We start from the raw sequence: 19858 nt of genomic DNA, 5'->3' as shown, positions 1-19858 counted from the left end.
GAGTAAGAAAAGCCGTCCCTAGAAAGAGGCTACACTCAGAGCCCAACACCCAGCAGAACCATTTTGGAAGATTCCTTAATATGTCCTGGACATTTCCCCTCCCCACCAAACCATGTTTGCCATGGGGTGGGGGGGCGGGAGGGGGGTGTTCCGCCACAATTCAAGGCCAAGATCAAAGGGGTCTAGAGAACTTCTAAGCTGGGTCGGTGGTCAGCTCAGGCCCTGGCACGGCTGCTCCAGCGGCCCAGCCCAGCCCTGCCTCGGGCAGCCCGTTCCCCGTTTCTGGGCAGTCCAATCCAATATGGGATGGAGTTTCCTGGGAAGCAGGGCACACGAGGAACTTTTGAATGCACCAATGGCATAAAAAGTATATATATTTTTATGACAACGAGCAAGTTTCAATTGGTTGACAGAAATGGCGAGATGTGACGTCAAGGGACACTGGTTAGAATGCCAAGGCCGGCTGGGGCGGGGGGCGGGGGGAGACAGGCACAGAGAGACATTGGGATGGGGCCCAAGAGGCCTTGTTCCTCTTGGGCCCCCGTCGCGGGCGTCCGGGGACAGCCAGGTCCATCTGGCTCTGAGAGAGGTTCATGCCCGGACAGGGAGAAGGGGTCTGAGTATAGTGACCCAGTGTTGTCCCCAAGCGCCAGAGGGCCAGGCCGGACTCTCTGCGGGGAAACCACTCAGGCGGCAGGAAAAACGCTGCTGGGGCCTCCTTGGCATTATAACCAGAGGCGGGACCCTGGAGCCCGGCCTGTCGCGACCCCCCCGGGAGGGGGCGCGGAAGGGAGCCGTGTGGTCCCGGGGTGTTGCAGTGTAGTCGCCTCCAGGAGCCAAGCTGAGGCCTAGAACCCCCCGCAGCTCCTCCGCCCTGGGCCAGCGGAGCAGGAAGTTGTTTCTGCGGGGAAGGAAGAGCGAGCTCGGAGCTGGGCAGTGGCCCTGGGCACGGTACCCCCCCGCCATCCCACGCCTTCCCGGCACCCTGAGGGCACCCCCACCCTCCGCCAGGATCCTTACGCACCCCCTCCATCTCCGGGCTCTGTGCGCTGCCCCTCTCCACTTCACCAGATCCCGTGCACCCCGCCCCCCACCACACCTGGCACCGCGCCCCTCCCTCCGCCGGACGGGCGCTGTCCGCAAAGCCGCCGCGGGGTCGCCCTGGCGCGCACCCTGCCCTGGGAGAAGCCCGCCGCCTCCGTCGACCCCGAGCCGTGGCCCGGGACTTTGTCCAGAGCTCCGGGGCACACCCCGGCCCCTGCAGTGCCGAGTCGGCTACCCTAGCGGCCGTCCGCGGCGCGCACCCGTCTGCGCGCAGGCCGGAGACCGTCGGTCCGCCCCGGGTCCCTGAGCCGGGCCAGAGCCTGCGCGCGCGTCCCCCCTGCCCGCAATCATGGCAGCCGGCGCCTCGGAACGCAGCCGCCGAGCGCGCTCCGGCAGCCGCCTCGGTGCCAGGGCAGCCGGGCGAGCAGGGGCCAGGGCTCGCCCCCGCCCGCCCCCGCAGCCGCGCGGCCCCGGGGCGCGATGCTGGAGGCCGATGGGGTCCTCGCGGCGCGGTGCCCCCTGGTCGCGCCTGCAGGCGGGCGGGGCCGCGGACCGGGGGCGCGCGGCGGGGAGCGCCGGGGGTGGCGTGCCCGCGGGGGCGCGCACGCGGGGCTGCGGGGCGAGGCGCGGGGTTCGGGCGGCGAATCCGCTGCTCGCGCTGCCCGCCCCGCCCGCGCGCGCCGGCCCCCGGAGGAGGGTGCGCGGCGGAGGGGGGGGGGCGGTGGGAGTCGGGGAGGGGCCGCGGCCCGTCCTCGCCCGCAGCGGGCACGGCCCGGGGCCCCCCGAGGCTTCGTTGGTATTCCGGGCACAGCCGAAGCCTTGACCTCCCCGCGGAACGGAGGCGCCCGGGCCCACGGGCACGGCCGCTGTCCCCGGGAGGTCTCTCCTGGCTGCGGGGCCCGTAGGCGCCTTGCTTCCCCCACCCCCACCTCCCCGTCCCCTCCTCTCCGGGTCCCCCGTACCCCCTCCCCCGCCCCGATCCGGCGGCGAAGGGGTGGGCAGGGAAACGCGCTCTCTGGGACAGGTGCCAACTCCGAGACAAAAGACATAAAATAGGCGGCAACGTGGGAAGCGCGGCCGGCGCGCTCGGGCGGGGACGGAGGCGCCGCGGGGGCCGCATCCTCGGTGCCGACCCGGGAAAGTTTGGGAAGTCGTCGCGGCGGCTTCGCAGCGGCGGGGGACGCGCGGGCCGGGCCGCCCTCCGCGCCGCGCTCGCCCTCTCCGCGCCGCTGCTGAATAATTCATGGCGCGGCCGCCGGCCATTAGCATGCACCGGGCGCGCGGCGCGTCTGTGCCAAGCCGCCGCCGCCGCATTCGGCGCCCGGGCCGCGCCAGACTAGCGGCCGCGCGGCAGCCGGGCCCGCGCTGTCCCCGCGCCCGCCCGGCGGCGCCCATTGTGCCCGGGCCGTGCCGCGGGGCCGCCCCGAGCCCGCCCGCAACCCTCAGCGCGCCCGACGGCCGGGCTCTGCAAGTTGGGGCCCGCGCCTCCCGCCGGCCCGGGAAGCACGTGAACTTGGAGAAAGTCGCGGGGCGCGCCGGCCAGGACCTCCGCGGCAGGGCGTGGGCGCCCCCGGCCCGGCGCGCTTTCGTTTTCGTCGGGGACAAAGGTCCCCCGAGGCGCTGGTCGTGGACGCGGAGAGCGGGTGCTGCCCGCCGCTCCTCGGAGAGGTCCGGTGGCTCCGTACGGGCAAGCCGGGGTCAGAAGAGGAGGAGCGACGGGATGCGGGACCTGGGCGCTGGGGCCTGGCTGTGCGCCTCGCCGGGCGGTCTCTCCGTCCCGGAGCCGTCCCGCCCTGCGAAGAGTTGCGGGAGATGGCACCGCGCTGCGCTCTGCGGCTTACACGCGCCAAGAAGGGAAGCGTTTCGGACCAGGACTCAGACCCGTGGCCCAGGGCCTGTGCGGTGCGGGCACAGGAGCGCAGCGCCGGCCGCGTCCCGGCGCGCTCCTCCGCCAAGGGCAGGGCAGTCGACCTGCGTGTCCCGGGTCACCATCGGGTTCCGGGGCGACTCCTGAGGATGGTAAGTGCATTTCTCACTTTCGCTACTTAGTGAGTATTTAAATATTAATGAAGGGATTTCTAAGAAGAGCCTGTAGGGCGGGCAGGCCTTCCGCAGACCGGGGAGGCTGCTCTTGAACCGGCAGCCCGTCCAGCTTGGCAAGAACTCCACGGCCGTCATTAAAATTCAGGAACTTGTTATTTGTGAAATACAGTTTCTGATCTCAGGTGTGCGGACCATTTGCCAGAGAGAATCTTGTCGGACACATAAGATAGCCATAGCAGCTATCTTCACCAGAACAGAAAAAAGAGAGAAAGCAAGCATCTGTTTTTAGGGGCGATGTGTTTGGAAGGGTGATCTGGAAGCAGCAATCCCTTTTTGAAAAATTGACATCTTTCATTCCTTTCCTAAGCCAGCCAAAGCGCCACTTCTTCTTTTTTTTTTTTAAATTAAAAAAAAATTTTTTTTTCCCCTGCTGGTCAAGCATTTATGGAGAGTGGGCTTCGGGGGGCCGCAGTCAAGCGTTGGCGGCCACTGGGCCGGTTGAGTGAAAGGCCCTTGTGTGGAGGCTCTTGTTTATGGTGGCATAAAATGAAAAACAACTCATAACTTTTCGTAATAAATCCCCCTTTATAGGCGGCTCACACACAGGCCCAGCCGGCGGCCCTGGGGAGTTTGTGGGGAGCAAGAAATGGGTGAAGGAATGCGCGTTTGCCATAATTACAGGGTTGTAAGGTAACGCTGAAATTAATTTCTTCAAAGTTGGGTTTCAGAAGCCAGGGCGGGCTCTGCAGGCCATCACTGTCTTCGTTTTATTTTCGTTCGTTGGTTCTAGCCATTTGGGATTTTAAAATGCATGTTTGTACTCGTGGGCATCTATCCTGTTAAAGTGAAACCCGTCCTGGGGTGGCAGGGGCGGGATTAAGGACGCTTTTTCGTACCATCCTATCACAGTACGATTTCCCCTCTGCTCTCCCCATCTTACTGATGTGGTTTGGAGAACCTTAATGGGTGATTTGACCACAAAATAATGGGCAGAGGGGCCCCCTGTTTCCGTAACGCCCCAGAGTTGTGAGCGGGCACCTGAAGGCCACGTTTCCGGGAACGTGGACAGAGGCCCAAGTCGCCCAGGCCTGCCTCACGACAGCCTCTCCCCGGGCTGCCTGGTTCCCTAGAATCCAGAGGAAAGAGGAGACCGTTCGGCTAAGATATGGCCGAGTCCGGGTGCAGAGGCCAAAACTTTGCTCCAGCGCTGCGTACCGGACCCCGGGGGCCGTCCCTTCTTCTAGGCCGCTCTCCCCACCTCCCCACCTCCCCCACTTTGAATTTTTATTTATGACGCTGTCAGAGGCAGTTAGCAGATGTGAAACCCGGGTGGGACGTGCCAGAGCGATCTCAGGAACGGGGTTGCCGCCGCAGAAGGCGTGCTGCTGCAGCCAGGAGCTGTTGCTTGGCCTTGGCAGTGACCCGGCTCATGCGCAGAAGAAGCTCAAGTTCCAGAGGACCCTCGCCTGCAGAGTGTGGGAGCTGTTCTGTCCGGGTCCGCGGATGACCTGTGCCGTATCTTGTGGTGGGCAGGACGGTGTGGCATTCTGCTGACCCCCTCAATGAGGGGCATCCCTGGCTGCTTCTCCCCGGGCCCGTGGAAGCAGGGAAAGTCCTGAGCATCCAAGGAGGTGTCCGCAGGGCCACTTAGTGGGGGGTTGCCATTTGACGAAGCTCCAGATCCCCATCTCGGCGGCCCGAGTGTGTCCCCGGCCCCTGGAGGACCGGGGGTGGACGGTCTCTAGTAAATAGTGCTCCCCCACCCCACATTCCCGGACAGAGGCCTGGCCTCGGCCCCAGCGCCGTCCTGTCCTGCCTTTGTCCTTTGCTTTGGAGCCAGCCCAGATCCAGTGGAGACTTGGGCCGTACCAGGGGCTTCTTACCGTGTTGGGCTATCCCAACAGGGCAGAATTCATTTTTGAGGGTATGCACACCAAAAGCGAGGTTCTGGAAATGACTCCTGTGTGGTTTTCGTCGCTTCTGGACTGAATAGAAAGAATGTGCTAAGCAGGGGGACAGGGTCTCACGGACTGGGGTGGGCCAGTGGGAGACTGGCCCCGGCATTTCTGCTTTTGTTTTAAACCAGGGCCGGCCCCCAGGTCTTTCCTTGCCTGCACTTGGGGCCAGGTCCTGCCCAGCTGTTGGCCACTTGAAGCCCTCAGATCCTGGGTGAGGTGTGTCCCGGGTGCTGGCGGGGTCCAGCTGCTCAACACAGGCGATGTGTGGTGACGAGGCCTCCGCTGGGGCCCGCGTGTACACCATCACCTGAGCAGGTGCGGATGGCATTGTGCTGGGCTCCGTGGGAACAGCGGCAGCTTCGTGGCAGGGTCAGTTTCTGGGTCTGTGTCGTTTGCCCCCGATGGGGCGGTTTATGAACCAGTCTTGCTTGCTCCCGTCCTCAGAAGGGGCCTGGGGCCTGTTCTGCCCTGGTGTGGGTGAGGCCTGACGGAAAGGCAGTCCCTGGGGCTGAGGGACGGGGCCTCCACCTGAGCAAGTGCTCCCTGGTGTCCAGGGAAACCAGTGTGTGTCCCTAGTGAAGGCCAGTGTTGGGGAAGGGAGGGCAGTCCTTGCAGGCCTGCCAGGAAAACGTCTCACAACCATCATGCTTGGTTTTCCTCGGGCTTAGGGGGTGTCCTTGCGTGTTTGGGGGGAAGGGAGAAGACACTTGCGGGAGCCCCACGATCGGGCCAGGGGTTGGGGTGTCCTGGCTCCCGTGGGGCAGCTCCCATCTGGCCCTGCCCCTGGCTTACTGTGTGACCCCAGACAAGGTGCCTCACCGCCCCGGGCCTGCACTCTGAGCCCTAGCCCTAGGAATAATGACAGCCCCGTCCGTGTCCAGACAGCTCTCTCCCCACAAAGCACAGTTCCTGGCACGTGGCAGGGACGCCATAAAGCTGCTGCCGCTGTAAATGGTGACCACTGTGTTTACCGTGAGTGATGATTATATTCCTGAGTTTCTAAGAACCAGAGTCCAGTTTTGGTTTCTCTCGGAAGGACACCTACGAGTTTACTCCTCACCCCCAAAAGGCGGTGCAAGGTGAACTTTGATATTTTCTCCCAGGTGGAATGCCAGGAAGCTTGCAAAGCCGGGCTTCCCTTCTTGCAGGGACGTAGCTCGGAGGCCCTGGGGACACTACATGGGAGCAAGGCCCCGTGAGGTCCTGGGACGTGTTTACCGAGGAAGGAGGGGAACCTCCCCACAGAATGGCTCTTGAGGAGCTCACGTGGGTGCTGACCTGGGGGTCTGACCTGTGCCTCTCACCTCTTCGGGGCCCCAGGGAAGATCGAGGGCAGGCCGTCACCCCTCGGGGGTCCAGAGCGGCCACACCAGCTGCCAGCATTCGAGCTGGCAGCGCGGGCGGCGATTTGGTGGGAGGGTCTCACCGCTGGTGAGCTAATTGTTCTTTGGCCAAATACAAGCATGCATTTCCCAGAACGCTTCGTTGAGGAGGATCTGCTCTCTTCGCGGATGGTTCGGGAGGACCCAGCAAGATGGCCCTTTCCCAGAACGCGCTGTCGGGACGAGAAGGGAGCCTGGGCATCGGCCGGGCGTGCTGATGTGTCGGAGCAGAGGACGGGAAAACGCAACAATTGTCTCCAAGCCAAGACAATGGATCTTTTATACGAAATACTTATTTTCAGGGCTGACCAGTGCCCTGTTGGCTGGGACGGCAAACCTTGAGTATCTGGGTGTCACAGGCCCCGAGAACCCAGTCAGGGACGGAGATTTATAGAAAGAGGAAAAGGAAAGTCCCCTGACCCCCGATTCTTGGGAAATGCGGTGGGAACGCCTGGCTTTCTTTGTTGAGTGGAGGCTAAACTTTCTCAAGTTTAATTCTTTCCTTCCGGGATCTCTTTTGCAAGACTGTGGGGGCTCCTCGCAAGCACCGGAAAGGTAGCCAGGATTGCAGGGTCTGATGATGAGCTGGATGGCCCCTGCCAGGGGCCAGACCTGATGGGCCTTTGTCTGCTGGGGGGCGTCGGAGGGTTGGGGGGTGGATGGTCACCCAATGGAAGTGAGGAAAACCGGGACTCTTAAGAGGAAGGGTCTGTCTTCCCAGGAGGAGGCTGTCGAGAGTGATTTCGGATCAATCTGTGATTCTCTGGGGCCCTTCGCTCCTCCCAGAGCCCGTGGTCCAGTGCTCTTGGGAGCAGCGTGTGGGTTATCAGAGAGCCTGGCCTGCCGTGGAGACGCCACACGCCAACCCTCACATTCCGTCCCCGGCTGGAGAGGGTGTGTTTGTAACTCCTAATGGCCCGGCCCAGAGTTAGCCCTGGAAGGATGGCTTTCTGAATGACTAAAACGAACAGAGTGTCCCTCTGAGGCTTAGGCACCCGCCGTCTGCCTCTTCCCTACTCTGCCGCCATGGAGAGCGTTCAGCCGGGTTCCTGCTCAATCCACTGCCTCCAGGCAGCCGGGGAGGCGCCTCAAGAAGTGGGGCCCGGCCCCCAGGCCCCCGTTAGGGACTCGGAGGAACGGATCCGGCTGGGGCCGGAACTGAGAACGTCTTCCTGGCGTGGGGGGGGGGGGGACGTGGGGAAGACTGCGGGGATAGTCGGCCTGGGATCCCTGCCAGCTCAGGGGGTCCTGAGTCTGGGCGCCCCTGGGAAGCGGGTGAGGACAGGGGAAGGAGCGGCCCCCATGGGGGGGTGAGGGACGAGAGTCCCCTCCCCACCAAGCTTCCCCTTCACCCATGAGTCTTTGTTGGCAAATGATAACATTCGGCTTTCAAAAAGGAGGTTTCGTTTTTTCAAACGGCTTTTACATGGGGTTTTTTGGTTTGGGTTTTTTTTGGATCCTGGAACTGCTTTGCTCTGGTCTGTTTCACCTGCCCTCCCGCCCCCCTGAAATGCCATCAAGAGTCTCTTTGGGGAGTGACCAAAACGACGTCCGAGGCTCCGTGTCGATTTGGTAAAATCGAAGTGGAAAAGGCTGGAGCGGTGTGTCAGGAGGCAGAACACCCTCGGAGACGGGCTTTTATTCTGGCGCTGGGGCAGCCCCTGAAGTGGATGGCCGAGGGTCTCGCTGTGAGATCTGGATGGTGGACTTGTTCGCGTCCGAAACCCGCGTGGCTGCGGTGGGCGGCCGAGAGGCGGCTTCTCCGAGGAGACATGTGAGAGCAGAGGCAATGGCTATTATCGTGGTCGGAAATGTGTGCATGGCGTGGACGAAATGAAACAAGCTTCTTTTTCTTTTTTTCTTTTCTTTTTTTTAAGGAGTGATTGTATTTTCCCTTAAGATTAAAAAAGAAATGTTGTCCCTGATCCCCTTGGCTTCTAGAGTTGGGGCTGGGGTTTGGGGCGGCAAACCGCCCATCTCAGAGGGTAGGAAGAGCGTTTAGCTGAATATGTACCTGCTTGGTCTGGGCTCTTAAATCTCGATTCGCCTTTCATGTGTTTAACAGCGATATTTACATCCAAATCAGCCCTTTATAATTACATTTTAAATTATAATAAAACGAGGGTGCCCGGCTTTGTTGGCAGCTGGAGCGAGTTTCATGGGGGCGGCATCACCTCACCCAGACCAGCCCGGGCTCCGAGGCGGCGCCAGACACGCGGGTTCTGGCCTGCGGGGACACACGTGTGTCCTGAGCATGACAGGGTCTGTGCGTGTCACCTGTGGCGCCCTCCCCGCTCGGCCAGGAGGAGCAGGGCTCGTCTTTGGGGATTCTGGCCCTGGCAAGGGATGGTGCTGTCAAACCTCCCTGCACGGGGCTCCAACCGAGAAGGACCTGATTTAGGCCTGACTTCTCTGTCACCCGGACAGGCGTGTTGTGTCCTGAGCCCCACGCTGGGGCAGAGGCCACTATCTCCTGGGCAGCCCGCTGGCCCAGCAAAGGCCACTTCTGGTCGTGGCCATATTGTGTACGCCTGTGCTGGGGTAAGGGATGCCCACTGCCTCTGCCTCTGTAACAACCGAGGTTCTGCTCTCTCTCCTCGGTCAGGGGCCGGTCCCAAAATGGCCACCTGGTTTTCAGTGGCTTTCCCAGTGGAGCATGGGAGCTGGGAGGGACCCTCTCCTCCCCGGGGGCCAGGCCGTTGGCGGCTGTGCCAAGCCATTCCTGGAATGGAATTGCCCGCGTTCCTGGTCAGGCGCGTGGCATCGGAATCCTACCTGCTTTGTCTCTGGCATCAGCTGGTGAGCTGGTCACGTGGTGGTGTGCGTGAGACCAGAGCCCGAGGACCAGAGGATCCTCCTGGACTGCTTCCTTCTTGCTCAGTCGCCTTGCCACCTCCCACCCCCTCCTTTTTGGGCATGACCGTGTCTGAGCCTGAGCTCCCGTCCCCAGATGCTCAGGTGTCTAGACAGTCCCCTACCCCCAGTCCTACCGGCAGAAGGACCCATGAGCCGGACAACAGGCCCAGCCACGGCCAGTCCACGCTGTGCCCTCCATTCGAGCACAGAGCTGGCCCTGTCTCACACTGACAGCCCCGTGGCTCCCGTGCACGGGGATAGCAAGTACCTGGCCACATAAAGAGTCGAAGGAGAGACTTGGGCAGAGAGCACAGCCCCACGGACGTGGCCCGGATGCCTTCAGCAAAGGACAGCCAAATCTGGTAAATCTCCAAATAAAAGCTCCAAGTTAGACCCTCAGGTCCACTGACCGGTTCTGAGGGCCATAGCCCGGGCACACTCCACCGTGGCCCCGTGTGGTGGCCAGGATTGGCTTTGGCAGAGCTGAGGGGTCTGTGATGGTCTGAGAGGGTGCGGTGGCACGCCTGGACTCTGGACGCCGGGGCCCTCGCGGCGGCCCGGCTGCTTGGCAGCGCCTCTGGGCGAAGCGGCCAGCTTCTGAGCACCAGCGGGGTGCCCGGCCTGGTGCTCAGCCCTCTGTGTGCGTTTTCCCTTCTGTCCTCCAGCAGCCCTGAGTGGCAGGAGCCGTTATCCCCGTTCCTTCTGTGGATGGGGAAACTGAGGCTCAGAGAGCTGCCACGGCCCAGGGCCAGGCGACCCCTCGGACACAAGGCCGATGCCGAGCCCTGGCGGCTCAGCCTCTCGGGGCATGGTTGGAACGGGCTCGCTCCGAGGCCGGGGGTCCAGGGAGCGGTTGGGGTGGGGTGGGGGGCCCTGGGCCTCGCCGCCCCCCCTTCCATCCCCGGGGAGCACGCCGGGTGCTGGCCGCCACCGCCTGTTCCTCCTCGGGCCGGCCGGGGAACAATGCGGCCTCTATGCCCGCAGCGGGCCCGGGCCGCCTGGACTCGGGAGCAACATGGCGCCCAGGGCCGCGCCGCCTGGCCACGGGGAGGGCTGGCGCCTGGGCCGCGCCTGGGCCGGGCCGGCTCCCCCGTCCTCCTCGGGCCAGCCGCTGAGTGGCCAGCCGCGCCTGCTGCCTCCTCCCTCTCCCACTCGGGCGCCCCCACCCCCCCGCCGCCCCCTCCTGGTGGTGGGTTCGGGGGTCCGGCCCACCCGCCTCTGCCACGTCTGCCATCCTCCCGGCACCCAGGAGCATCTTTCAAAAATTCCCGGTGGGCGGGGCCGAGCCGCAGCGGCCGCCTCTGGCCCCCCCTCCCCGGGCAGCCAGTGCCAGATGAGAGCAGGAGACAAAAGTAGCATTTTCCTCGTCCTCCTGGGCTGGAGCAGAGCCTCCCCCAGCACCACTTGGCTCCTGGCAGCCCTGCCTCCGGGTGCCGGGGTGGCCGAGGCCCAGGCCGCGCCGGCCAGGACCGAGGGGACCGATGGACAAGGGTGGCTGGAGAGCAGGACGCCCGAGGGCCCGTCGGACCGGGGCTGGCACCTGGGGACGGCCTGCTGGCCGGCGGGACCTGCCCCCCCTCCTCCTGCCACCGTGCCCGGCCGGGCCAGGAGGCACCCTTTCCACTTCCTTGCTCTGGAGAAAGCTCCTCACGTCCTCCCACACCTTGGGTAAGTCACCTTCTTCCCTTCTCTTGTGCTGGAGACAAGCCGAGGGCTCTGCCATCTTGTGCTCGATGCCTGTTACGTTTCCTTCCCTCTAATTGGTTATCCGAAATTCAAAATTCTATTTCCGACACCCCCCCCCCCACCATCTTCAGTGAAGTAAGCCTTTCCAAAAACTGCAGGGAAAATGCAGAAGCCAAGCCCATTTATTTTTAAGATCCAAAGCTATAGGCTTTGGGCATCACAATAAAAATGAATGTTTGTTATTTCACAGTAGCTGTGTGTTCAATTAGATCCGAACGAACGTTTCAGGGGGTATTACGAGGCACGGCCTACTCGTTTCTGCTCAGGAGGACGGTTTGTCGTGTGTGGGGGGGGCGTCTCATCATCATCATCATCATCGTAATTATTATTATTTTAATTTTTGGTGGTGCCAGGAGGGGCAGAGGGAAAAACACCAGCGCACCCATGCTCCTCCCAGCAAACTCCTCGGCAAGCAGGGCTGGGCTGGCACACGGGAGGGGTGGGTTCTGCATTGAGAAACAGAGGCCTTTTTATTTTACCCGGCATCTTTAACGCTGCCTTGTCCACAGTTTAGGGATCCAGTTCTTTTTTCCCTTTCGTTTTATTTTATTTTGGGGGGGATGTGCGGGTGTCGGGGGAAAAAAGAAGGCTCTTTTTGGCTCTCAGCTCAGTATGGGGAAAATCTTTTAGGTTGTTTTGTGCTCTGTTTTTTAAACACTTACTTAAGCCCGGGGATTCCGCCTAATGGTGCCGTGTCCAGCTCATAACTGCCCTACCCACAGATGGTACGTGGGGTCCACGTGGGCACGACCACCAGACGGACCCTCAGGGGGCCTGAGTTGTCCAGGGCCGGCCTGTGCCGGATCCCGTCCTGGTTTCCCATCTGCAGAACCGTGGGCCGAGACGTTCGACCATCCAGGTCCTGAACTGTGGCCAACTGGGGTGGGACTCCCTCGAATACCTTTGCTTCCCCAGGCCGTGCCGCCGCCGCAGCCCAAAAGCTACCCTCCATGGTTACCCGAGCTGCTGTGATGGTCCCTGACCCTTCAGAATGGCTGAACCTTTTCAGATAAAAGGTGGGCTTTGCAGAGTTGAGCTCCGACTTACCTCCGTCCCCTGGCAGACTGACAAAAACGCCTACAGATGCGGCCTGGTTTCTTCCCCACGGTGGAGGGTAGCTGGGGTCTTGATTTATGGAAAATGGAAAATCAGGCCCCAGAAAGTTCTAAATGGTAACGGAGAGGAAAATTCCCACGTAAATACATCTTTGTTTTCCTAATTCAGAGGCGTCGGGCCCTGTCTGTGTGCGTCTGAGCAGCCGGCCTGGGCAGATACCACCAAGCATAAAAGTGAGCTCAGCTCTCACAAGGCCGACCACGGCTGCTTTTGTTCTTGCATTAGACAGCAGTCCATACTGGGGTGCGCATATATAGCAGAGATGATTAAACCATTTCCATGATTGTGACAGTCACATTCTGCTGCTGCCAGCTGGAGGGCGATCCTACCCAAATATTTAGCAAGCACCGAATAGAACACTGGGGAGAAAGTAGAAGCAATGGGGAGAAGACAGAGCGCCATAAATTCGAAAGGAAAAGAGTCCAGAGTCTAGAGGGGTGGGTTTGGGGGGAAAAGAGGGTCCCTCGTATTTTTTTTTTAAAGAATTTGTGCTCTTCATAGCTGCCCATGCCTCATCTCCAAAAATTTTTTTTTTTTTTTTTGGTATAATTAGTTAGGTAAATAGGCCTCTCAATCCCGAATCCTGGAATGACAGTCACATTTCCCGAGCACGACCTTGCGCTCTTTTGGAGGTAAGGGCAAGCAGCATAAAATCAATTAATTCCCATAAATGAGCATTTTCATTCTAGATTAGTATTTTCCGCCGAGATTACGTTCACCTAATAGGAGTAAAGTCTCTGGATACCACATTTTCCAGCACACGCCTTCATAGATGACCATGTTTGTTTTGTAACTTGGGCAATGAGATTCTGCCTCCCCCCAAAATCAGGAAATGCCCTGGAATCTTTTGTGTTCTGAATCAGGCAAAATATCAGCGTTCTCCATGGCACTCAATACTTCTCAGCAGGTTGGGTTTTTTTTTTTTTTTTTTTTTGGTTTTTTTGTTTTTTGTTTTTTGTTTTTTTTAAGAAAGTACCACGCATAGCAGTTTTCACATCATTGCTTCTATATAAATTCCACTATACACCGAAATTATACATTCTCACAGCACAGATGGGCTGGTCTGTCATTACGACTGCTGGGTCCTTGTTGGAACACACAGCATATTTCAATTGTGGAGTCGACAATTTCGAAGAACTGAGGTCAAAATAAACAAGTAGCATTTGTGTATAAAAACAGTCCTGGGATCCTCTCGTCCCCTGGCCAGCGCGATGGAGGAACCGCCATCACCTTCATTAGATTAGAATTTAATCGTTGGTCTTCGTCTTTGCGCTTTAAGACTCCGAATGCCCTACGTCCAAGGACCTTAAATGTTTTAACCAATGCCCGGTTTTTATGTTGTTTGGCAGCATGAACAGCGTTAACACTAGATTTAAATTCAAAATTAGGGGGTTTGGGACTTTAGATTTTGAGATCTTCATTACATCTCTAGCTGTTTTGTATAGGCTTACCTAAAATTATTTTGAGTTATTTATGAAAACCGATGACAGATATTTTAAGTGGTTTAAAGGTACATTTAAATCCCCCACACGGCAAAGCACACATCTGCACACTCACACTCAACAGGTAACTACGAAGCGAAGTTGTAAACTTAAAAAAAAAAAGAATTATCTCCCCGAGATAACAGGCTGCAGAACTTATTGGCCCTCATCACACGTGAGGACAGGAAGTTTTACAAGCACAAATAATTTGCACATGATAACTGTTTGTTTTGTGAATTTGCTCACATTATGATGTGATCCGTTCCGAGGGTTCTTCCCTGCCCGCCACCTCACTTTTAAGGGATTGCTTTTGCTTTTCCCGAATTCTGGATCCCGGCTCTGCCCTTCCCAGCCTCTGAGGCCGCCTGCCCTCGCCGTGGCCGGGAGCTCACACCCGGGCTTGTGGCTGGACGGGAACGAGACACAGATGTTTCCCTCTGCGGTCTCCTGCGGGCTCCCAGATCTCCTTCCATTTGTTAATTCAAGTGCTTTCTTGCCGCGTGTTTGTTTGAAGGCAGGTACCTGTTGGTGGGGATGTTTGGGAATAACAGGAAGGGCGACGAGTTGATGAAATTTGCCGGAGCTCCTGGGGAGCCGCTCTCTCTAGCGGTTCTGCTCTTGGATTTTTTTTTTTTTTTAACCACTTCCTCCTTTCCCGTTTGGTCTTCCAGCCTCTCGACCCCGTTCTTGGCATCAGACCTGTGCTCACGAGCAGCCCCGGGAACACGGTGCCGGACTGGGTGCTCCCGCAGGAGTGGGCAAGGTGAACCCGGCACCTTGCTCGTTGGGCAGAGCCCAGCGCAGAAGAGCAGGACCTCCCGGCCCGAGGCCGCGGTTCAGACGGAGTCGGTGTTCGTTCCCGGCTCCGTCCACCAAAGGCAAGTCATCGCACCTCTCCGTGTCCCGTTTTCTCACCTGTGAAATGGGGACAGTAAGTGTCCCCACCCCATAGTCACGCATGGAACGCACTTAGCCCAGCGCTCTGTTCCCAGAGAGCACCCCATACCCGCTGTTCGTTCTCGGTTGCTTTCTGAGTCTCAGAAGTGCCTGCCAGGCGGGGGTTAACGCCGGCTGCGTTCGGCCAGGGGAGGCCCCCGGCCTGAAGCCGAGGCCCCAGACTCGGCCGGCTGGCGATGGTCGGGATGGGGGTCGGACCCGGGCCTGCCGTCCGCTAAGGCCCACGTTCGTTCTGCACGTCCAACGGTGCTCAGGTGTGGACGGCGCACCTCTGCCCGGGCGTGGGCCCCACGGTGTGCGCACACGGGTAGTGCCCTCTGCTCTGCCGGGTATGTCGGGGGTTTCCAGAGGTGGACGGGCATTTGGAGGCACCGGGCCTGGCCGGGGCAGGCACTCTTCCTGGCTTCTCAGTGAGCCATGGAGCCCCTGGGCCATCCCTGGGGACACCTGCTGGGCACCCCACTGCCCCCTTGTGATGGGTCCTCTTCCCAAGCTCAGGGCCAGCCAGAGCCGGCTAGACAGGGCCCCCAGCTGCTGGGCTCCCGGGAGGGGAAGGAAGGCCCGCTGGCTGGCCTGGCTGCACGCTGGGAGCCGGCCAGGCGCGGAGTGTCCCCTCCGAGGGCCGGGCTGCCCCAGGCACCGGCCATTTGCAGACACTGAGGAGTGGAAGTGAGCCTCTAGGCCCGGGAGAGGAAATGGCGGCGCGGGCAGGCCCAGAACGGGATCCGGGAAGGCGGCCGAGGGCGGGGAGCGGCCGGAAGCACAGGGTGGGCCGCTGGGTGCGCGGGCAGCTGTCCTGCGAGGAGCGGCCCGGGGCCAGTCTAGCCGGGCGGGTCCGCGCGCGTGCACGTGTGTGGGCACCTGTGTGCGCGGCCCCGCTTGCCCATCAGTAACGGGGGTCTGGGGCGGTCCGAGGAGGCCCTGGGAACACCCAGCACACCTTTGGACGAAAAAGAAGAGCCGTGAGGAGAATGGTAGTTACTGCGGGCCTTGGCTCTGCGTCTTCAAAGCTCGGGAAACGGTCCCACGTGTCAGACGGGAGCCTGTTCGGGAGGCCCTGGGGGCTTGTATGTCCCCCATTTGGGGCCGCTTAGGCAGAGACCAGACGCCTGGACTCTCCGCGGAGCTGCCCTCCCATCCCAGCCTCAGTTTCCCTGTCCACAAAGCACAGGGATCAGTCCTACCCACAGGTTTCTCGTGGCCTCCGTGGTGATGAGGTCACTCGCCACTCGTCCCCCTTGACGGGGAGCAGTTGTTGGTGGCTCCCCAGGACGCTGGCTTCTGAGTGTCTTGAGGGGCTAGAAGGTAGGTCGAGCCCAGACCTTCTGAAGGGAGCAGCGGCGGGGGGGGGGGTGTCAGCGGGGACCAGGCTGCTCCAGCATGTGCTGGGGAACCTCTGGCCCAGTTTCCTGGGAGCCCAGCCCTGCCCCGGGATTCCTGCCGTGGGTGTGCCCGCACTTCCGGCCGGCGTGGGCGGAGGGGTCCCGCCGGAGCCGAGTTCCCGCCGGTCCCGCCCGCCAGAGCCTCCTGGTTGTGTAGCTGCTTCTGGCTCCAGGGGACGAGGACTCCCACCTGAGCATGGCACGTGGGGTCCAGGCAGGTGGCCCCCCACCCGCCGGCCGCGCATGGGCCTGGGGGACACGGCAGCGGTGGCCGGCAGCAGCAGCAGCAGCAGCAGCATCGCAGGGGCTGACGCGGGGTACAGGAGGCGCCCTCCAGCTGGAGCCTTTGCGGTGACGATCACCCAAAGGGTAAGTCGCCTGATGCCAGGACCTTTGGAGGCTCCCAGCACCGGGTAGGTGGGCCTCAAGGGTCTCGGGTCTCAGCCCTGGGTGCTCCAGCACCAGAGGTGAGCCCTGTTCCCCAAGATGCGGTCACGCGGGCAGCCCAGGGGCAGCCTGGCCAATGTGGTAGTGCGGGGGGCAGCTCTGGGAGGCGGCTTCCAGGTGGGCACTCCTGAGCCGGGCGGCGTGGCAGGCTACCACAGCCTTAGTGCACACCCCGGGGGAAGGGTATGGCCGCTACCCTGAGTGTACCTTTGCCAGGGGAAGAGTAAGTAAGACAGGCTCAGGCAGGACCCGTGTAGGGACACAGAGAGGCGGAAACCCCTGCCTCGGCCCAGCGGGGAACTGGGGGCCGTGCTTTGCTCCCCCAAGGGAGGGTCAGCGCTTGTCTGATGTTACACACAGGACTTGGTTCCTTGGGGTTGGAGCAGCCGTCCTTTGTTGACCTACTATGTGCCAGGCTCGGGGCTGGGTACTTCGATCCTACTTATTTATTTATTTTTAAGATTTTATTTACTTATCTGACAGAACACAAGCAGGGGGAGCAGCAGGGAGAGGGAGAAGCGGGGAGCAGCAGGGAGAGGGAGAAGCAGGGAGCCTGATGCAAGGCTCGATCCCAGGACCCCGGGATCATGACCCGAGTGAAGGTAAACGCTTCACGGAGTGAGCCGCCCAGGTGGCCCCCCTCCTTTTTTTAAACATCCATTTGAGAGTGCAGGTGACCTGTTCCGCTTCCTTCTGACATCCCGTCAGAGCCCCCGTGTGCTGGCGCTGCTCCGGGTGCCGGGATATGGTGCAGACAGGACGGCCACGGGCCCTGCCTGCGTGGAAGGTGTTAGCAGTTTTCAGTGTGAGAGAACCGAGGCTCTAAGAGGCCAAGGAGCGTCCCCAGAGTCACATAGCGAGTGAGTAACAGAGCCTGCACCCAGACCAGGTCTCTGACCGCAGGACCTGCTCTTTCCCCATGCTGGGTAGAAACGGCTGGATACTGGACCCCTTTTTATCATTTACCTGTCCTGGATGCTGACCTTGATGGGTTCTCCCCAGACATGCAGTGCCAGGAAGGCACGGTCCTTTGGGCTGGAGTTCTTCCGCCCCCAGGAAGAGCCAGGATGGCCTCCCTCGCTTCCCTGCAGGGGCCGTGTCATGCGGGTTCTGGGGTCCCAAGGACCCGTCTCTGGCTGGGTTGCTGTGATCTCAGCATCTGAGGCCTGCTGGTTGGGCCCGTAAAGCCCCTGGTGCCCTGCTGGGATGAGGGCTTCAGGCCCGTGTGGCTCAGGGTGCTGGCTGGTGGCTGACGGTTCAGTATGGCAGTGGGCCGTGGGAATGGGTGGCCCGGGGGGGTCATCCCCACTCTCGCTGTTCTGGCCCGTGGCAGGTGATCTACAGGGTTTACCACTCAAACACGGGGAATAATGGCCTCTGGGGGACACTGTAAAAACCTGGAACGGGCAAGACCATTTTGCAGCCTTTGATGTTCTCAAAATGGCCCTTTCTGCTCTGTGCCCAGTTCATATCCTTCCGTGGTGCCGGGAACTTGCTGCGGAGAATGAGCCCAGGGTTTGGGCAGGTTCTTCACATGGAGGCTGGTTGTATCCGATGGGCCTGGACCCCTTTCTCATGGAGACATTCGTACTTTGTGCCAAGGTGGACAGAGTGGACCGGTCAGGTGTCCGGGGCCGTCGGCACCTGTGAGTTCTGTTGTGAGGCGAGGATCTCAGCTGGAGGGGGGATCCGTCAGCCCGGGCAGGACAGAGGTGCTGGGGTGCCATGTAGAGGTCAGGGTAAATGCGTTTGAAAGCAGCTCTCTGCAGGTGAGCGGGGCCTGTCCTGTTGGAGAAACCGTGCCCTGTGTGTCTACAGGGTCCCCTCTCTGGCCCTCGTGTCTCCCAGCATCGCTCAGAGCTCATCTGATTCTCGAGGGCACCCTCCGGAGGGGCTGGGGAGCCTGCTCTGGGTGGGCCCTGGCTTGGGGTCCAGGAAGAGATGGACAGCACCATCCAGTGACTGGATCAAGCAGACCTTGTTGGGCACTGGGTCCTCTGCTAGAGGGCTAAAACCGTGACAGGCACTGGTGTCTGTCCCCCACTCCCAGGCCCGGGGACCTCCCTTAGCGAACGGGGTGCCCTCAAGAAGGCCTGGCCCCAGGGCTGGTGGTGCTGGGTGGGGAGCAGAAAGTCAGCCAGGAGTACCCAGCGCCGGCCTGAGGAATCCAGGAAGCCTCCCGGAGGTGGTGGACCCGCAGCCCCGGGCTCGTTATTGCATTCGGCCCGGGGCCTGCCACGTCCCAGGGCCCTGCTGCCAGGCGCAGCGCCGCCCCTCCTGCCGCCCCACGCCAGCCCTGCACAGGCCACATCTGCTGCCACAGGCGCGCCAGAGCTCCACCTCCCGGCTCCGTCCCCATGGAAACCGCTGGTGGGGGGGTTCCTGCTGCACTTGGCCCGCTGACTGGTTTCCATTAGAGCCAGCCTGCTTTCCTTGAGCTCTGCCCCCGAAGTTCAAGGCACAACCCCCCCCAAACTGAGGTTTCTTTCGCATGTACTGAGCACTAGCGTTAGGCCATGGGACCTAATGTGAGTGGAGTGAGGCCCCAAGGTTGCACCCCGGGCCATGACTGCCCTTCTGTGGGCTTCCCCATGGGCTCAGACCCTGTCCTTTCTTGCTCAGAACAAGCAGCTGCTGCGGGGACGCCCCGGCTCCATGCTGGCTGGGCCATAGAATTATGGGGGGGACTTTCAGTAGCCCCTTCCTCTTTCTGGGCCTCAGTGTACCCATCTGTAGAATGAGAGGGTTGAACGGCTTCTCCAGGTGCTTGCCGTGCCAAACAGGACGACGGAACAGCACAGAAAATGCAGCTGAGGCAAAGCCATCTCTCTCTGGGACTTTTGTTTGTTTTCAGAGAGGGGAATTTTTTTTTTTTTTTTTTAAAGGAAAGGAGTCATGGAATTTGACCAGAATGGCTGTTGGAGAGCCAGTTGGAGCCCGTGGACCCAGGGCTTGGGAAGGCCCGGGCAGCCGTGCCCGCGGGCTCCACCTGGCATCTGGAGGGGGGGCCGCCCGGTGACCTGGCTGTGAATGTGGTGAGCAGAGGCATGAAACGTGCCCGTGACAGAATCCAGAGGGCTCTGGAAAACTACCCGAGAGGCTTCCGGAGGTCAGAAATGTGGGCAGAAAATGAGATCCAGATTTAAAAAAAAAACCCGGCTGGCTCATCCCCCTGGGAGGGAGGCCTGGGAGAGCCTGGCCGCTTGTTGGCTTTGAAACGCTTGCCCAGGACTGGTCTACGGCAGCAGCCCCTGGCCCCGGCCGGACGCCCTGGCGCAGGTGCTGCCTTCCCCTCTGCCTCTCGAGGTGGGACTTATACTGGAGATGACGGGGAACCCTTTGAGGACTCTTGCCCGACCTGCCTTCTGTTGGGCCCTGCCACTGCCCTCCAGGGACCCTTGCCAGCTGACATGCAAGGAGCAGAACCTCGGAAGCGGCAAGCCTCT

At 60.8% G+C, this 19858-nt stretch overlaps 2 protein-coding genes across 2 annotated transcripts; one reads left to right on the top strand and one right to left on the bottom strand.

Annotated features, from left to right (window-relative positions):
• Positions 1-416: 416 nt before the first annotated feature.
• On the bottom strand, positions 417-2164 carry LOC123946025 (collagen alpha-2(I) chain-like). Its single transcript, XM_046011081.1, has 2 exons — positions 1100-2164; positions 417-901 (listed from the first exon to the last, which is right to left on the bottom strand). The coding sequence occupies exons 1-2, from the start codon at positions 2162-2164 to the stop codon at positions 446-448; spliced, it is 1521 nt and encodes a 506-aa protein (XP_045867037.1). The 3' UTR covers positions 417-445.
• A 123-nt stretch (positions 2165-2287) lies between these two features.
• On the top strand, positions 2288-14531 carry LOC123946024. Its single transcript, XM_046011079.1, has 3 exons — positions 2288-2440; positions 2491-3063; positions 14298-14531. The coding sequence occupies exons 1-3, from the start codon at positions 2288-2290 to the stop codon at positions 14391-14393; spliced, it is 822 nt and encodes a 273-aa protein (XP_045867035.1). The 3' UTR covers positions 14394-14531.
• The last annotated feature ends 5327 nt before the right edge of the window (positions 14532-19858 follow it).

Source organism: Meles meles, chromosome 7, assembly GCF_922984935.1.
Source record: "Meles meles chromosome 7, mMelMel3.1 paternal haplotype, whole genome shotgun sequence".
NCBI lineage: Eukaryota > Metazoa > Chordata > Mammalia > Carnivora > Mustelidae > Meles > Meles meles.
The sequence above is the reverse complement of the archived record's forward strand: the minus strand, read 5'-3'. Positions and strand labels throughout refer to the sequence as shown.